Genomic DNA, 16,056 nt, shown 5'->3' with positions numbered 1-16,056 from the left:
ATTTTGCCTTCTGGAATTATTAAGGGAAAATTCTGTTGGCTCCTTATCAGGTCTTTAGGGATTGGAACCCCATTTAAAAGATGGTCCAGAAAAACCCCAGTTTCCCTCTACAAGTTTACGCCTGTTCCTCACTGAAGAACCACCTGTAGGTGGCTACATGGGGGCCAACATTCTCTCCATTTGTGCAAACAAAGCAGGTACACCAGGATTTTATGATCTGTTTGAGAACACTCATTCAACAACCTCCTTCTATTGTTCAATCCTAATTAGCTTTGGATGCTGAAATGCAAGGAGGACCAGAGTAAAGCAATAAAACAATACCCACACTGCCTGTCACTGAGGGAAAGGTTGCTGAAGAACACTTGAACACATGTTGGAGAAGTAATCTAATCCAGAAACTGATGGGCAGTGTGGGACATATTCTACCTTTTTTACACCAGATTATTTCTGTCCTAATTACACAACAATCCTCCAGATTCATAACAGTGACACCGAGCAGAATCAGACTTTGTGGCTCTTTTGCTGTATAAGGAAAAGTACTCCAAGTAATTAGAGATAAATTTATATTAAAATAAATATAGCTAATTATAATAAATAATTATAACAACAATATAAATAATATATATTATAATTATAAAAATATTATAATTATAATAAATATTTTTAATTAGGCCATAATTTGCTCGACTCTTTCTCTCACATCCTTCTGCTGCTTTGTGTTGCTCTGTAGCCTCATTTCCTATTGCACAGATCCATCTGCTGCCTGGTCTTTGGAACTCTGTTCTCATTTCCAAATCCTTGGACTTTCAGGTCTTACTTTATTTTATGCTGCTGATCCTGTACTATGTTTAAATCCCATGTTTAAATTGGCTTTATGCAAGCAGGACCTATATTCAGCATTCTTTTCCTCTCTAAAATGAATTTCCAGGTAGATACAGAAATATGTCATCCCTCCTCTGTCCTCCAGCACATCTATTCCCAAAGACTGTGATTTCTAATTGCCATTTATAGATGCTTACAGGCAATTAATGACCATCACCTTTATGATCACGGTGGAAAAGATTTGTTTTCATGTGTTATTTGGGATTAGTCTCTATCAGAGCCCAAGGGTCCAAGTAGCTCCTCAGTCACCTCTTCATGCTGACTCTATTATCTCTTTTAGCACTGAGAAAACCCCCTGTCTTATCAAATGAAGATTTCTTTTCAGGTCATGGAAAAGTAACATCAGTAGTAAAACAACTACACAATATCCCTACTGATCACACTGAAGCAATTTCAAAACCTATAGGTGAAAAACCTGTTCCTATGTTTATAAATACATCCCAAAAAACAACAGGAAAAAACCCCCAATAACACAAAAAGCACCAAATCAAACAAGACCCCAAAGAGCACGCAAAGTTCTTCTCCAACTTGACCATCAGGAATAAATATGTGACTCACAGCACAACTCCCAGAGCTGGTGAACACTGGGTTAAGCTTTCTTACAAATCATTCCAAGTGCTGAATAAATTCATGCATCCCTATGAGAATTTTTTATTTTATTAGAGACCCTGGAGTTGTCAGGGAGTCACAAGAGCAGGGTGCTCTCCTTGGAAGGGCAAACCAGGAGAGGGGGTAACAGGAAGGTGAGCTGGGCCAGTGCCTTCACCAACAAGGGCTCCCAAGAAAAGTGGTGCTGCTCCCATGGAGGTATCTCCCAGCTGTGTAACCCAAGGATAAAGGGTGGTGTGCATCAGAGCTGGCCTAAATCACGGTCAGACAAACCTCCGGGGTAAGGAGAAGATGGCAGAGAGTGTCCAAGCACAAACTTTAGCACAAAGCAGCTACTTCTATACTCAATATCTCAAAGAGGGATGAGGCACAGCCACAGACGGTGGCTGTCCATCATTCATGCATGCTTTTGGTTGTAGTTCTGTCCTGTTGTCCCAAAGAATGATCCAGTTCCATCATAACATGTCAGCAACCATTCCCAGTGGACAGTTTGGACGCTGTCACCCACATTCTGCACGGGAGATGTTCCTGCTCTTATTGCTAAGGGGTTGGACAAGGTGATGTTTAAAGGTCACTCTCAACTCAAACTATTCTATGTTTCTATTTTATAACTTAATCATGTGGACAAAACCAGGCCTTGGATGCACAGGACAGCCCCTGGCCTTAGTTTTTGCATCAGCATGGATACATGCCTTCCTGAATTCTACCATCACAATCATTTTACCTCTTCCTAAAAATCCTCCTCATTTCCAACCCTGATGCTAATCAAACATAACTAGGGCTCAGAAACCCAAACAGCTTGTTAAAGTGAAATGTGATGGTTGCCTGTTACCCTTGAAGGAGAGGGCAATGCCATCCCAGCTCCCACATGAACCACATAAATGCCTGTGTGGCTCAGCTGCCTCATCCAAAGGACTATGAGGACATACCCCATAATTTTAGTGATTCCTCTTTTGTGGAAGTAATTTGGAGAACAAATGGTAATTGCAAACCAAGTCTGGGTCACCTGAAAGTCAGGTAGAAAGCATTTGGATAAAGTAATGGGATTTTAACGGCCTTAAGATGAAGGAAGACAGACTTAGATGGAATATTAGGAAGAAATTTGTCTCTGTGAGGGTGGTGAGACACTGGCACAGGTTGCCCAGGAAGTTGTGGCTACCCCATTCCTGGAAGTGTCCAAGGCCAGGTCGGATGGGGCTTAGAACAACCTAGTCTAGTGGAAGGTGTCCCTGCCCATGGCAGGGGTTTGGAACAAGATAATCTTTAAGGTCCCATCCAACACAAACTGTTCTATGATTCTATGATTTGTACCCAACAGCCAGTCCAACCAAAGCTGACAGAAAACACTGAGCCTTATCACCTTTGTCAAATTAAATCAGTGATTTTGGTCTCTGAAGGAGTTTTCTAACAGGAATGTTTCTTTTGAGGGGAGGGGGCAGGGGAGGAGGAGAGGATGGGAATGAAAATCAAAGGATGATTCATGGCTGCAACATTTTCTGATTAGATAATGATGGTTGGTGATACAATATGAACAAGTCCTGTTTACATTGCACCTTGCAGTGTGATCTGACAGGCAACAGGAAAAGCAATTATACAAACACCCTTCCTAAAATATGTTTCACTAGATACTGTTACAAGATATCCATTGCTGAAGACTCTCAAATCTCCCCAGAAAGTGTTTCAATCTCCTTATCATTGAACAGCTTTTCTTAATATCCACCCTAGTTCTTTCTTGCTGCATTTAAAGGTTTAAGCCCATCACTTCTTGTTCTACCCAACTGTAATAAACAAAAAAGTGATTATTCCTTTCCTCTTTGCAGCAGACTTCTATGTACCAAGAGACTGCTATCTTCAAATCCATCTTCTTTTTTTTTAGCTTAACCAACTCATTTTGTAATCTCTCCTTTGCAGTTAGGCCTGGATCACTCTTTCTCCTTTCCCATAAACTCTCAGAACTTCCCCATGTTTCAAAATCAGTGCCCAGCACCAGAGAAAAGATTAAATGGTCCTGGTCCAATGTGGTGAAGACTCCCACTGAAGCCACGTTAAAGAATTAAATTAATTAAAGCCACATCAAAGTCAAATTAATTAATGAATTGTTTTTTAAGGAAACTAAAGCATGTGGTCTCAACCCAGGCTCCACCTTTCACTGAGGTAAGAACTTAGACTCAATCAATAATGTAGCAAAATAAACAGCCCTGTAATGGGATCTCTCCTAATCCAGGTACCCAAACACAAACACCTGGATATGAGATGCCCTGTGGCATCCCATAAATCCACATGGACCTGAGTGATACAGCACAGGTCGTGTTTGAGGCCATAGCAGACCCCACAGTCAGTGGCATCTTTGAGTAGCCACAGACAGGAATCCCAGTGCTTCCTAGATCCCTGGAGAACATTTAGGGTGCCTACACAACACACCCAGTGACAAAGTCCTAATTTGGATACACCCAAAATCAGTTGAGATGACTCTCATGTCATTCATCAGCTGAGCTTTAATGAACTTTATGTACATGTTCTTTGCCTGTGGCAATGAGAAACAGTTCTTAAATTTTCTTCTGTTTAAGATGTGAGGAAGTCATGCCAACAGTCACCAGAATAATAAGTTTAATTGTTTCTCCACTAGTTTCAGATCTATGTAAGTCTTGAACAGACAGGGAAAAACATTGTTTGGTATCATCAAGACCTCAGTCCCTCAAATCAGATGGTGCAGATAACAGAATAAAATAGGGACATGAAGGAAGCTGTAACACAGAAGAACAGGGTATTCTGAAGTAGAAGGTTGATTCATTAAGAGAAAAAAATTAGCTAAAAAATATTTATGCAACATATTATTTGACATAAGGATAAGGTTGAGTTGATTTGCAAGAAGAAGTGGACAGCCTTTGTTTTATGTCTCTGGTTGCACATCCGTGGATCTTATTGAGGAAGAGCTGAAAGAGAAACCTGAGTCTTTGAATCTGAAATAAAAGTAACTGGAAGGAACTTCATGGTACTATACTTTTGTCTACTTGAAGGTTTCTGACACCTTTCTCTGAAATATTTGTGTTCACACTTAGATAATGCTTGAACTTGGATAATGCTCTCAGGTCTGTGATGGGATTCTTGGGGTTTTCCTGTGCAGGGCCAGGAGATGGACTTGGATGGTCCCAATGGGTCCCTCCCAACTCAGGATATTCTATGAATCTATAAACTTCAGATGTCTAATTCGGGAGCTCAGAAATGGAACCCAGATGTCCTACACTTCCTCCAGAAGCAGCAGAGTGAAACAGGAACCTCCAGACAATGGTTCAGCCCACAGACAGAGGTGAGAGAACGCCTTGGAAATGTGGGACTTAGAAGTAAAGACAGGAGGGTCTCATTTGTGGCTTCTGAGCCTTAGGTGTACATGCATTGAGTGCTTCCCAGTAAAAAGAGTGAAAGAAGACAGTGAGGTTTATTCAATTGTATGAATACATGGCATTCATATTCCTTTTAGGTCAAAGAAACTGAAACTTAGGGAAAAATCATGGTATTTTTTATTGGTGATGGCTGAAATCAGTTGTTATTGCCTCCTTATACTCCTCAATAATAATATCCCCTTTTAAAGACACAACTGGGAAGACAGTCAGGGAAAGCTTGGAGATTGTGAGTAGAATTTAAGATTTCTCTGCTTAGAAAAAAATAAACTTACCTGCATACTCATGAATTCTCCCCAGTACTATTAAATCAGCAAATACAACCTGTATAGTGGATAAAGCTCTATTCTCCTTCCATTAATGACAAGGAGGAATGTGCCTTTGACAACAGTGAAAGCCTGAAGTTGCAGATTATTTCCTTTTCTTTAAACTCTTGACCAAAAAAAAAAAACGCTTTATGAAAAGGGTAATATCCACTGGGACAGACTCTAAAGAAGAAAGATAAATGCAAACAGAGTTTATTTTAGCTTTTATATGTTTCAGGTCTATGTAAGAAAAACGTCTTCTACAGTAAAAAGAACTGATGTAAGAATTGTTTCTCGTAAATGGACAGAACTGTTGTCTATAAATAAATAAAAAAAAGAATGATATGTTGTGTCTCACTGGAGAAAAAAAAAACCAAACAAAACAAGTTACAAGGAATACACACAAACCCACTAAAAATGGATCTAATTCAGTATTTATTGTGACATAAAAAGGATAATGAATTTTTCACCCACTATGCAAATTGTTTTTTCCCAGAGTCATCTTAAAAAAAAAAATTAATGAGGAAGTTGATCTTTATGAAGAGGAGCTGGTTCCCTTAAATGTTTCCTACTCTTCTGAGATCATCCCAGAGAAGACCTTAATCCCTAATCCTCCAGTAGGGAATACAGGAATGACTGAATATCGTCAAAATGTTGACCTGTTGATCCTGAACTCGGAACAGTGTGTGATGGAGAACAAAATGAAGGGACCTCAGAGTTGGCCACACAAGAACAAGCTATGGCCCAGCAGCACCTCTTCAACTATGAATCTTCTAAATAAGGACAACCCTTCTGTGGTAGAATTGCAGAAAATATTTCTCTGAAGACCAGGAAGTCAAGTCTTTCTCATCACCTTTGTCTAAGGAAATCCTTTCCCCTCACAAAGAAAGATATGCAAATACTCTATCAAAGTAAAATGAAATCCCGCATTGCCCCACCCTGCACAGATCTCCTTGCTTTCAATTCCACATTTCAAAATGTTTTCAAGCACTTGGCATGCTGCTGATGTCAGATTTAGCAAGACTATAATTGACTCTCTTTTCTCCTCTTGAGCATAAGATGGACTTAACAATTCCAATTCTCCACTTCTGATGGTGCCAGGCTGTGACCTGAGAGTTGTGCTACAAAGGTGTCCTACCAGGACTGGGTTTTCTTTCAGAAATGTGGAAAAGACCTTTGATTAAAGTGCTTCCAGCCTTTATCAAAATGGAAATAAAAGCAATTTCATTTTCTGTAACTCATTTTTCCTTACATCTCATTTTCCCTTCATGATCAATATAGTTATTAAAGCACAACAGGGGAATAAGCATTTACTTTTCAGCCACTTGTGACCACTGGAGGTGCCCCAGGGTCTCTGTGGCATTTAAACACCACTGGCACAGGTGACATGTGATTTTGGGAGGAACAACAATCTTCCACAGCAGAAGCCAGAAACACAGCAGGATTCTCTACTCAGCACAAAAAGATACCAAATATTAGTTTTTAGGCAAAGAAATCAAACCCAAGCTACCTGGGTAGTTAAGTGCTTTTTTGAAGGCACTTGTCTATCAGTGTGAAAGCAAGATATTCCCCTCCTGGGCACATCACAGTCTGAGGTACAACATCCATGAGAAGTAGGATGAGCTGTCTTCCAGAGGTATGTGAAAGATTAGCTTGTCTTGTTGTAGCTGCCTAAATTTTAAGTACCAAGTCACATGAGGTGACACAATACAGAATAGGGGTCCCTATACTGTCCCTATGAAAAGATCATCTGATAAACTGATACTTTTAAAGGAAATCAAGTAAAAATTCAAGACAGGGAAACTAGAATATAAATCCCCATATTAGAATTCAGGTAATCCATTTGTGTCAGTGTGGCTTTGAAAACCCATGTGGCACCTTTAGAATCACAGAATGGTTTGGGTTGGAAGAGACCTTCAAGATCATCTCATTCCATCCCCCTGCCATGGGCAGGGACGCCTTCCACTATCCCAGGTTGCTCAGAGCCCCATCCAGCCTGGCCTTGGACACTTCCAGGGATGGAGCATCCACAGCTTCTCTGGGCAACCTGTGCCAGGGCCTCCCCACCCTCCTAGAGAAGAATTCCTTCCTTATATCCAGTTTAAATTGAATCATTTGTCAGATTAAAGCCACTGTCCCTTGTTCTGTCACTCCATGGCCTTGCTAAAATTCTCTTTCCAGCTTTCCTGTTGGTCCCCTTCAGGCACTGGAAGGGGCTCTCAGATCTCCCTGGAGTCTTCTCTTCTCCAGGTTGTACACCCCCAGCACTCTCAGCCCGGCTCCAGAGCACTGCTGCTCCAGCCCCCTGAGCACCTTCGTGGTCTCCTCTGGACTCACTGACATTTCAGTGACTTTACATGGAATACTTGAGGACTGGTGGCACTGCTTGGACAGTGTCCCTGTGCCAGGAAGGAAAATTAAACAGCAAAGCTCTGCTGCCTCGTGTGCAGATTTTTAGCAGAGGTTTTCAGTCTGACCTGACCAAGCTCGACCATTTTGCAACTTGATGAGATGTGACAACCTCACAGCCCAGTGCAATTCCACTTCAGGCTACACAGCTGGGACTCAAAACAGGGTACTTAACTTCTGTCCCTCATTTTCACGGATTCTAGTTAGGTATACATCTCCAGTGCCAATATTCCTAACTTCTTGGTATTCCTAGCCCATTAAGAGGTAAGTTTAATACAATTTCTCAAAGCTTTGACCTTTGGGCAGCGCAATTTATTATATGTGCTGCCACTGGGCACAAAGATGACTCTAAGTGTGGTTTTCCACTCAGTAACCAAGGATTTCCATTCACTCCTCTGTTAAATGAGGCCATTAAGAGAAATGTAACTCACTAGTTTATGCTGCTGCTAGCAAGGGAAAATTACTTTTTAATCTCTGACCCCTCAAAATGAAATTGTACCCTGGGAAGAGATTTTGTTAAACAAATGAATTAGAAAAACAAAAGACAGTCTGTGATTTTCTTCTGCCATCTCTGAATTGTCACAGATCAGACACTTGTTCAGCTTTCAAATACAAAATCCTTGCCTTTGAAATGCTAAATGCAGACCACCATAATTAATGTAACTGATATTCTTAAATCCTCCCTTGAAACAGTGCCAGTGCTGCAGTTCACAAAAGTGAACAGTCAGTGAAGTCTGACCAGTTCTCACCAGAGAAAGCAGATAGATGAGCTTTAAGGTCCCTTCCAACCTAAACCATTCCATGATTCTGTGATTCTGTGATACAATTAAGGGGTTGGGAGCACATTTGATGCTGAGCTGTTGCCCATCAACTTCCAATCCTTATGGGCAGGGACACCTTCCACTAGACCAGGTTGCTCCAAGCCCCATCCAACCTGGCCTTGAACACTTCCAGGGGTGAGTTATCCCCAGCTTCTCTGGGCAAACTCTTCAATTGCCACACTACTCTCATAGTGAAGAATTTATCCCTAATATCTGATCTAAACCTGACCTCTGTCAGTTTGAAGCCATTCCCCCTTGTCCTGTCACTCCAGGCCCTTGTAAAAGTCCCTCTCCAGATTTCTTGTGCCCACTTCAGGTACTGAAAGGCTGCAATAAGGTCACTCCAGAACCTTCTCTTCTCGAGGCTGAACAGTCCCAATTCTCTCAGCCTTTTCTCATGGGAGAGGTTCTCCATCCCTCAAAGCATGTCCATGGCTTCCCCTGGAACTCCTTCCCTTCTCCTCCACTTATCCCCCTTCTACTTCCTCCTTGGGTGGTTTGTGCTTAAATAAAAAGTGAGCTCAAAATAGATAATTTTTAATTTTTTTTTTTTTGTCTCCCAAAAATCCTACAGGGCATGGTTTAGAACAAAGTAAAAAAAAAGACTAATCCATCACCTGGATGAGGTATCTCTCCCTTTTGGATGGCAAAAATGAAGAGATGTTCAGTCGTGATTAAAAACGGCCTGAGAGATTTTTACCTTTACACATGAGAACACCCAGCTGCATGACATCCAAAAGCTCTAAACAAACCCTTTCTTAATAAATATTTGATCACACAGATCCATTATTTACAGAAAACAAAGAGAGGTTTAAATAAATGTTGTGGCTCAGAGCTTGGTGAGGTTAAGTTGCTGCATTCACACAGTTCATTTATCACTTGGACTGGCGCTGACTTGAACATCACTTCCCACAGTAAGCAGCTGTTTTGTAAATGGGCTGCATTAAAATACAGTAAAAAAACATGCACAAACAGAATTTGCTTCAAAATAAAGCACTCTTAAATCTGAAAACTCAGCCTGCTTTTCACAGGGAGCCAGGGAGCAAGGGAAAAAGAAATTAGTTTTATTCCAACCACCTGCTGTTGGGGAAGGGTCCAGAGCACAGGTCTGATGAGGAGTATCTGAGGGAGCTGGGGGAGCTCAGCCTGGGAAAAAGGCTCAGGGGGGACCTTGTTGCTCTCTACAACTCCCTGACAGGAGAGTGTAGCCAGGTGGGGATCAATCTCTTCTCCCAGGCAACAAGTGACAGGTTCAGAGGAAATGGCCTCAAGTTGCACCAGTGGAGGTTTGGATTGGATATATAGGAAAAGATTCTTCACTGACAGGGTTGTTTAACACTGGAACAGGCTGCCCAGGGAATTGGTGGAGTCTCCATCCCTGGAGGCATTTAAAAAACATCTAGATGTGGTGCTTAGTGACATGGTTTAGTGGTGGACGTGGCGGTGCTGGGTTAATGGTTGGACTGGGTAATCTTAGAGGTCTTGTCCAGCCTTGATGATTCAATGATTCAATTGAACTGTTGAAAGCACTGCCCCAAACAGCCTTGTTTGCTGCCCAGACCATGCTGCTAAGATAAATGGAGCCTGAAAGAAGGGGTAGATATGTAGCAAAAAGCTGTTTCAAGGCTCTGTAGCAATACAGACCGTGTGGGGACACATCTGACAGGAAATACAGGGAAACATCCTTATGTGGTAGGTTTTGAGCAACCTGGGCATGAAAATTAGCAAGATAAGGGAATGGACTGTTTGAGGCAGCAGTGATGCTGGAAACCATTCTTCAAAAGGGGGGGAGTGGGAGGTTGCAATAGAGAGCAGAAATGAAAAAAAAATATGGCTTAATGGGAGAGGGAAGAGGGGGGACAAAAATAAGTGTTATGGAGGAGAAAATGCTTTGAAATTGAAGAAATTCCATCTGAGGGGGAAGCACACAGAGATGCCCCTGAGCTCAGCTGGTGTGTTGCTGAGTGCAAAAAGCAAGGGTCTGCAAATTGGTTGGGTTTTGAGAGATTCAAGCAATTTAGGAGGGTCTTCTTTTCCCAACTGGAGTTCATGGTACAGAATCAGGAGGACTCTGGATGGCAGCAAAGTTTCCTTCTGCTGCTGAAAAGGGGGATTAAGGCTCAGTCATGGAATTAAACAGTCACTTCAGTGATGGCTTTTGCTTGGAGTCCTTACAGAGCTCTGGGTTCCTGTTGCAGTTTTAATTCAGCTCGCATCACTTTCACAGGCAGAAAATGCCAGAGGAAAGAATAGCTTCATGATCCCCCAAAATAAAACTTCCAAGTGCTAATTATCTAAAGAAGAAGCAAACTCAGCCACGCTATCAGTGGTGACAGGCACAGACAAGCAACAGCAACACGAGGTTGGTTGTATGAGCTGCACCTTAGACTGCATTTCACCTCTGTCATGAATGCTCCATGTGAGCATCCAGCCTTTTCCTGTCCTTGGAGATCACAGGATTACAGAATCACAGAAATATTTATTTTGGAAAAGACCTCTGAGATCACCAAATCCAAACTTTGACTGATCACCAGCTTGTCACCCAGACCATAACACCAAGTGCCATGTCCAGTCACTCTTTTAACATCTCCAGGTCTGGTGACTCCACCACCTCACTGGGCAGCCTGTTCCAATGTTTGACACCCCTTTCTGTGAAGAGGTTTTCCCTCAGCCTCTTCTCATATGATTTACTCTCCAGACCCTTCCCCAGCTCCATTGCCCTTCTCTGGACATGCTCCAGCACCTCAATGTCTTTCTTGAAGTCAGGAGCCCAGATTAAGTAGCTGTATTTGCATCAAGATATTCCAATCACGTTGGCCCACCATGGCTTTGCAGCATGTTGGGTGACTCCTGCGCATGTCAAGGTGCAACCCCATCATATTGTGGTGCTAATTGGCTGTTAATTTTAAAACTAGGCTTTAAAACAATTTAATGGCATTGAAAGACATGGTCTTAGGGTATATCCACAACCAAAAGGAGAAGAAAATTTTTATTATCACAATATTTATAACAAGTGCTTTTAGAGGCTACCATGTCAGAAAATTTCAAAGACTATGAGAAGGTGATTTTTGGAACTCAACTTTTCTTTTGTTTTTTAAAACACCAGTGAATTATTTGTGCAAAAATTGAAGCCAGTTCTTTTTTGTTGGTCCCAAGGAGATAAGATCCCTGCAAATGTCACAGATTTATAAGGCTTTTTTCCTTAAAGCTCCAGCCTTCAAAGGGCCCCTCTGTGCATCCATGAAAGCCAGACCCAGGAACTGCTTCTTTACAAGGAAAAACCCTAATTGTTCTTGGACCACGCAGCTGGGTCACTGAACTGCTGTTTGCCTTTGCCATGCCAGGGAATACAAATTAGCTTGATTTCCACAGACGTAGGGAAGGAAAGCAACCAGCATCAACCAAAGCAACACAAGCAGCTCTTCCAAAACAAATTAGCTTCAACAGTCAGCACAGACTCCTTCAGTCAGTGTGGCCAAGCTGAATTTAGGCCAAACTTTGCATAAAATATAGTAGCTGGTTTAATAATTATCTGTGGAGTCTGAGTTGTTTTGTTTTTTTTTATTTCCTCTCAATCCCAGGAAGTTTTGAGATACCAGAGCACAGTGAAACTGCTCATCTCCTTTAGTGTGATGTTCAGCTCACCTAAACTAACCTCAAAGCCAACTACTGAGACTGCTGGGTGCCTAGATATTCCCTTTTTTCCAATAAAGCATAGGTGATAGGCACGGGATTCATTTTCCCTTGAAATATTTGTGGTGTAATTAATATTACTTGCACTTTTTAGACAAAGGAGAGAGCAGAATGTCCAGAGAATCAGCCATCAGACCTATCTATGTCAGACATCTCCCGTGAGATGAGACAAGTCATGTTCTGAAAGCAATTCCTCATCCTGGTAAAGGGAGTTCAGACACTTGGACACACATTTCTCCACCAACCACACTCGTATTTGCTCCCATAAATCCCTATCTGCCAGAGAGCAATTTGACCCATGTCAAAATTAGTGTTTTAAGATGGGTGGGATGAATCATTTTCTCTGGGGCATGGACAGGGAAATTTCATGAGACAAATCTGGGCCATTGGGATTTAATAGAAAGGGTTGTAATTTCTGCTCAGAGCCCAGGGGATATGAGACCCTCACTGGAAAGAAAGGCACTGAAGCAAGTCTAGTGCAGGAGATTATTTCTCCTGGTTTCTCCCTGCCAGATTTGTTTGCTTCTCAGTCATTTTTCAAACTCAAATTTTGCAGTAGAAGTAGGACAGCAAACTCAAATTGTCAAGTTTCTGTGAGCAAAAGGGTTTTCATGTGGCATAAGGACTTTGTTCCTCTGCTCCTATACTCTGCTCCAACACTTACTCTTTAATCTTCATTTTGACTCCGTGTGTTCCTACAGATAATGCAGTGGCCCAGCTTAACTGTTACTGTAGTAAAAACGAGTTTAATTATAAACAACTATTCTGTAATGATAATTTAAAATGAAGGGAAAAAAATCTGCTAATAATAATTAAAAAAAATATTGCACAGCTCTGACAGCTCCCACTAAACCTTTTGCAGTTTAAACCAAAGAATAATAAAGTAATAAATCACTACTGTTAGCACACAGAAGAAAGGTACTCAGCAAGAAGATCTTGACATTTATTTAAACATTTCTATCATTTCAGAGAACCTAAATGCCTGATTTTGTACTAGTTAAGGAAAAACTGTTAACTGATGCTTTGTTACAATAATGTGCAGGTTGGGACTGGTGCTCCAAGCTGTATTGTTGAAGTGACTGCAGGAATTATATGCAAAAATTATGTTAAATAACCAGCCACTTAATCTTTACTCCTGACAGAGATCCCTTCATTAAGATCTACAGCAGGTCTTAAGCTTGAATGCTTCAGTAATGTTGACATTTCTGATTTCTCAGTTTATGTATACATTTGTTGATAGACTCGTAAAAATACTACTTACGCACACATACATTTATATACATATAAATAGGAATAAATAACAAATGTATGTCAGCCAGGCTGCATTTACAGGATAATCACACTGTAGCATGAGTAACAGCTAAATATACCAGTGAAGTAGTAGTTTAACAAAAGAAGAAAAACTCAGTATGATTTGAAAAACAGCCCGTGCTTTTGATCCTTGACAAGTGCAGGGGGAATTTCCAGTGTGTAAAGCCATGGCAGGTCCCTTAAAAGCAGTTCACCCACAGGGCCATCTGGCTGATTATTCTCCCAAACCCATCCCAGATATTTCTAAAGCTGCCAAAACCAGACACACCACCCAGAAGGATAACCTGTACTCACACTGCGTTATCCACAGGGATGCAAGTGGCATCAACATTAATTCCCACAGAAGCCTTTGAGGGATGTGAGACCAGGGCCCTATGGAGACAGTGTCCTTTTGGATGTAAGATGAGCAGATATTATGGCACATAAAAGATGAGGCACCATAGGCAGTCTGACCAACCCCAGGCAGCAGGCCAGGGCTTGAAGTCACAAAAGCTTCACCTCCTTTTCTGTTCACATCTCAGGGGACCTCATGAAAGAGCTGAGTTTACACATGTTCGACTCCTGATTCTCACCCAGTAGCATACAGGGTACTTACCTGTGCTCTGCAGGAGGTCTGGATTGCACGTTTTCTTTAGCAGTTGAATTTTCCTAAGTGACATTTGTCTGTATGGGTTTCTTTCAAGGGCAAGAGAGACTCTGAAGTGTTTTCCCGCACATACCAGCCAGTACATAGTTATACCCTTAGCGGGGGTTGACTCACTAAAACTGGCTCTATCTTCACTTTGATCAACATATCTGAGGAATAAAGGGCCTCCTAACTGGGCAGGTTATTTCAGCATCTCCTGCTGGTTGAAGAAAGTAGCTCCTTCAGACTGTGTTGCTTTCATTTTCTGCCTGACTACTCTATGACCTTCTTAGCCAAAGTCATCATTAAGTCATTTGCAGCTCTGCGATCAGCTCTGCAGTCAGGTCAAGTATTAAATTCATTCTGGTCTCATTTTAGACTTCATGTGGTACATAACAAGTTATTTTCAAAGCAAATGCAGGATTACATTCAGGGTGACACGCATTATCTTGAATACATATATACACTTAAAACCAAAATGGAGCTGAAGACCACACTTATTTTCTGCAATATCAAAGTTCTACAAAGTTACTCTTATCACTCACAATTTGCAAAATACATTTCACTAGTAAATGAGCTGTAGATAATTTTAAAATCACTTTACAACAGAGTAAAATGCCTTTGGCTCTCACTCCTTTGGTCTGGAGGTTTGCACCAGACCTTCAGAATTCATTGTGTCCAAGGGCCAACAAGGAGGCATTATGTACTCTTGTGGACCTCAGCTATATTTTGGCAAAACAAGACTCCAGATACATGAAAATCACCAATTGATGGTTGAGGAAAAAAGGAAACTCACAGTTTTTGTTCCATCAGTCCAATCCAGGCAATAACAATTTTTTCTTTGTTCACTCCCCCACCCCCTTTTATCCCTAGGAAGCACTAACTGTAACCATCCAAGAGTTCTTTCTGGTCAAGCCATTTTCAAAAAGATTAATGTTTGTGAGTGTGTTTTATTCTTGTTCCAATGAAGAAAAAAAACCCAATTCACAAAAAAGACCCTCAAATTGCCTTTAAAAAGTGCTGAACACCATCCCCACAGCCATTATTCTCCAACCACATCATGATGTTTGACAGCTCAGTTGTTTTTGTAAAGAACTGTTGCCTGATTATAGGGAAACACTCCAAACAGAAGCACATCTACACAGAAATGATGTGCTTTTTATGTCATCTTTCCAAGAACAACAGCAGCTAATTGTTGACTTTTCTACTGGGAAATGTCTGTTTAATATGCAGATCTCCTAATGACTACTCTAAAGCAAATTGTCTGTGCTACTGTAATTTAATCATATATATTTATACATATATTAAAAGTTCAGCTCTTACTTAGAATATGGTTTATCATCTTTCCAGGTAGCACAAACGTGATGCAGCCAATGTGCCATGTGGTTCACAGCTGCCAAGTGTTCTCTTTATTTTAAATATTATTACTGAAATATATATATCTATATAAAATATAATATTACACATATATATATTAAATATTAATTTAAATATCATTACTGAAATCCACAGGGCTTTTTTAGACCCACTTACTTGGTGCTGACTGGCTTTTGCCAACTGCTCATTGGCTGAGTCTACGTTAGAAGATGCCGTCTCAATGTTGGCTTCAATGCTATCTGGAAATTAAGACAATAGAAGATAATCACAGAGTACAAACCTAAAACAAAGACTTTATACCAACAGCAACTCAGCAATTTACTCCTGGGTATAAAGAGAGGAGCAGCCTCTTGTTTGGGAACTGCAGCACTGCAGGGAAGTGGTGATGAAACCCATTTTGCTGAGTACCCAACCCATCAGCTGGGCAGCAGGACTGACATCTCTCCATGTGTCCCCTGGCAGGATGGAGGTTACCTCTCATCCCATTCCCACTGAAATCCACGGGAAGAATGACAGGGCATTCAAAGGAAAGCAGCTCAAGCTTGATAAATCTACTAGATTAAATTATAGAAGGCACATGGCGGATCGTACCTGGAATTATATTGATATTATAACTCAGGGTAAGA

The 16,056-nt window shown here is 41.1% G+C and overlaps 1 protein-coding gene across 5 annotated transcripts in view; it reads right to left on the bottom strand.

The window, feature by feature from the left end:
• The window catches only part of TSNARE1 (t-SNARE domain containing 1), a 473,885-nt gene that overhangs the window by 160,266 nt on the left and 297,563 nt on the right, over nucleotides 1-16,056 (bottom strand). For all 5 annotated transcript variants that reach the window (XM_027665127.1, XM_027665131.1, XM_027665128.1 and 2 more), the window contains one exon: nucleotides 15,587-15,669. In XM_027665127.1, coding sequence (XP_027520928.1) covers nucleotides 15,587-15,669 — 83 coding nt within the window. The remainder of the gene's footprint in view (nucleotides 1-15,586; nucleotides 15,670-16,056) is intronic.

This window comes from Corapipo altera, unplaced genomic scaffold (assembly GCF_003945725.1).
Source record: "Corapipo altera isolate COAL_440 unplaced genomic scaffold, ASM394572v1 267, whole genome shotgun sequence".
Lineage (NCBI taxonomy): Eukaryota > Metazoa > Chordata > Aves > Passeriformes > Pipridae > Corapipo > Corapipo altera.
The sequence above is the reverse complement of the archived record's forward strand: the minus strand, read 5'-3'. Positions and strand labels throughout refer to the sequence as shown.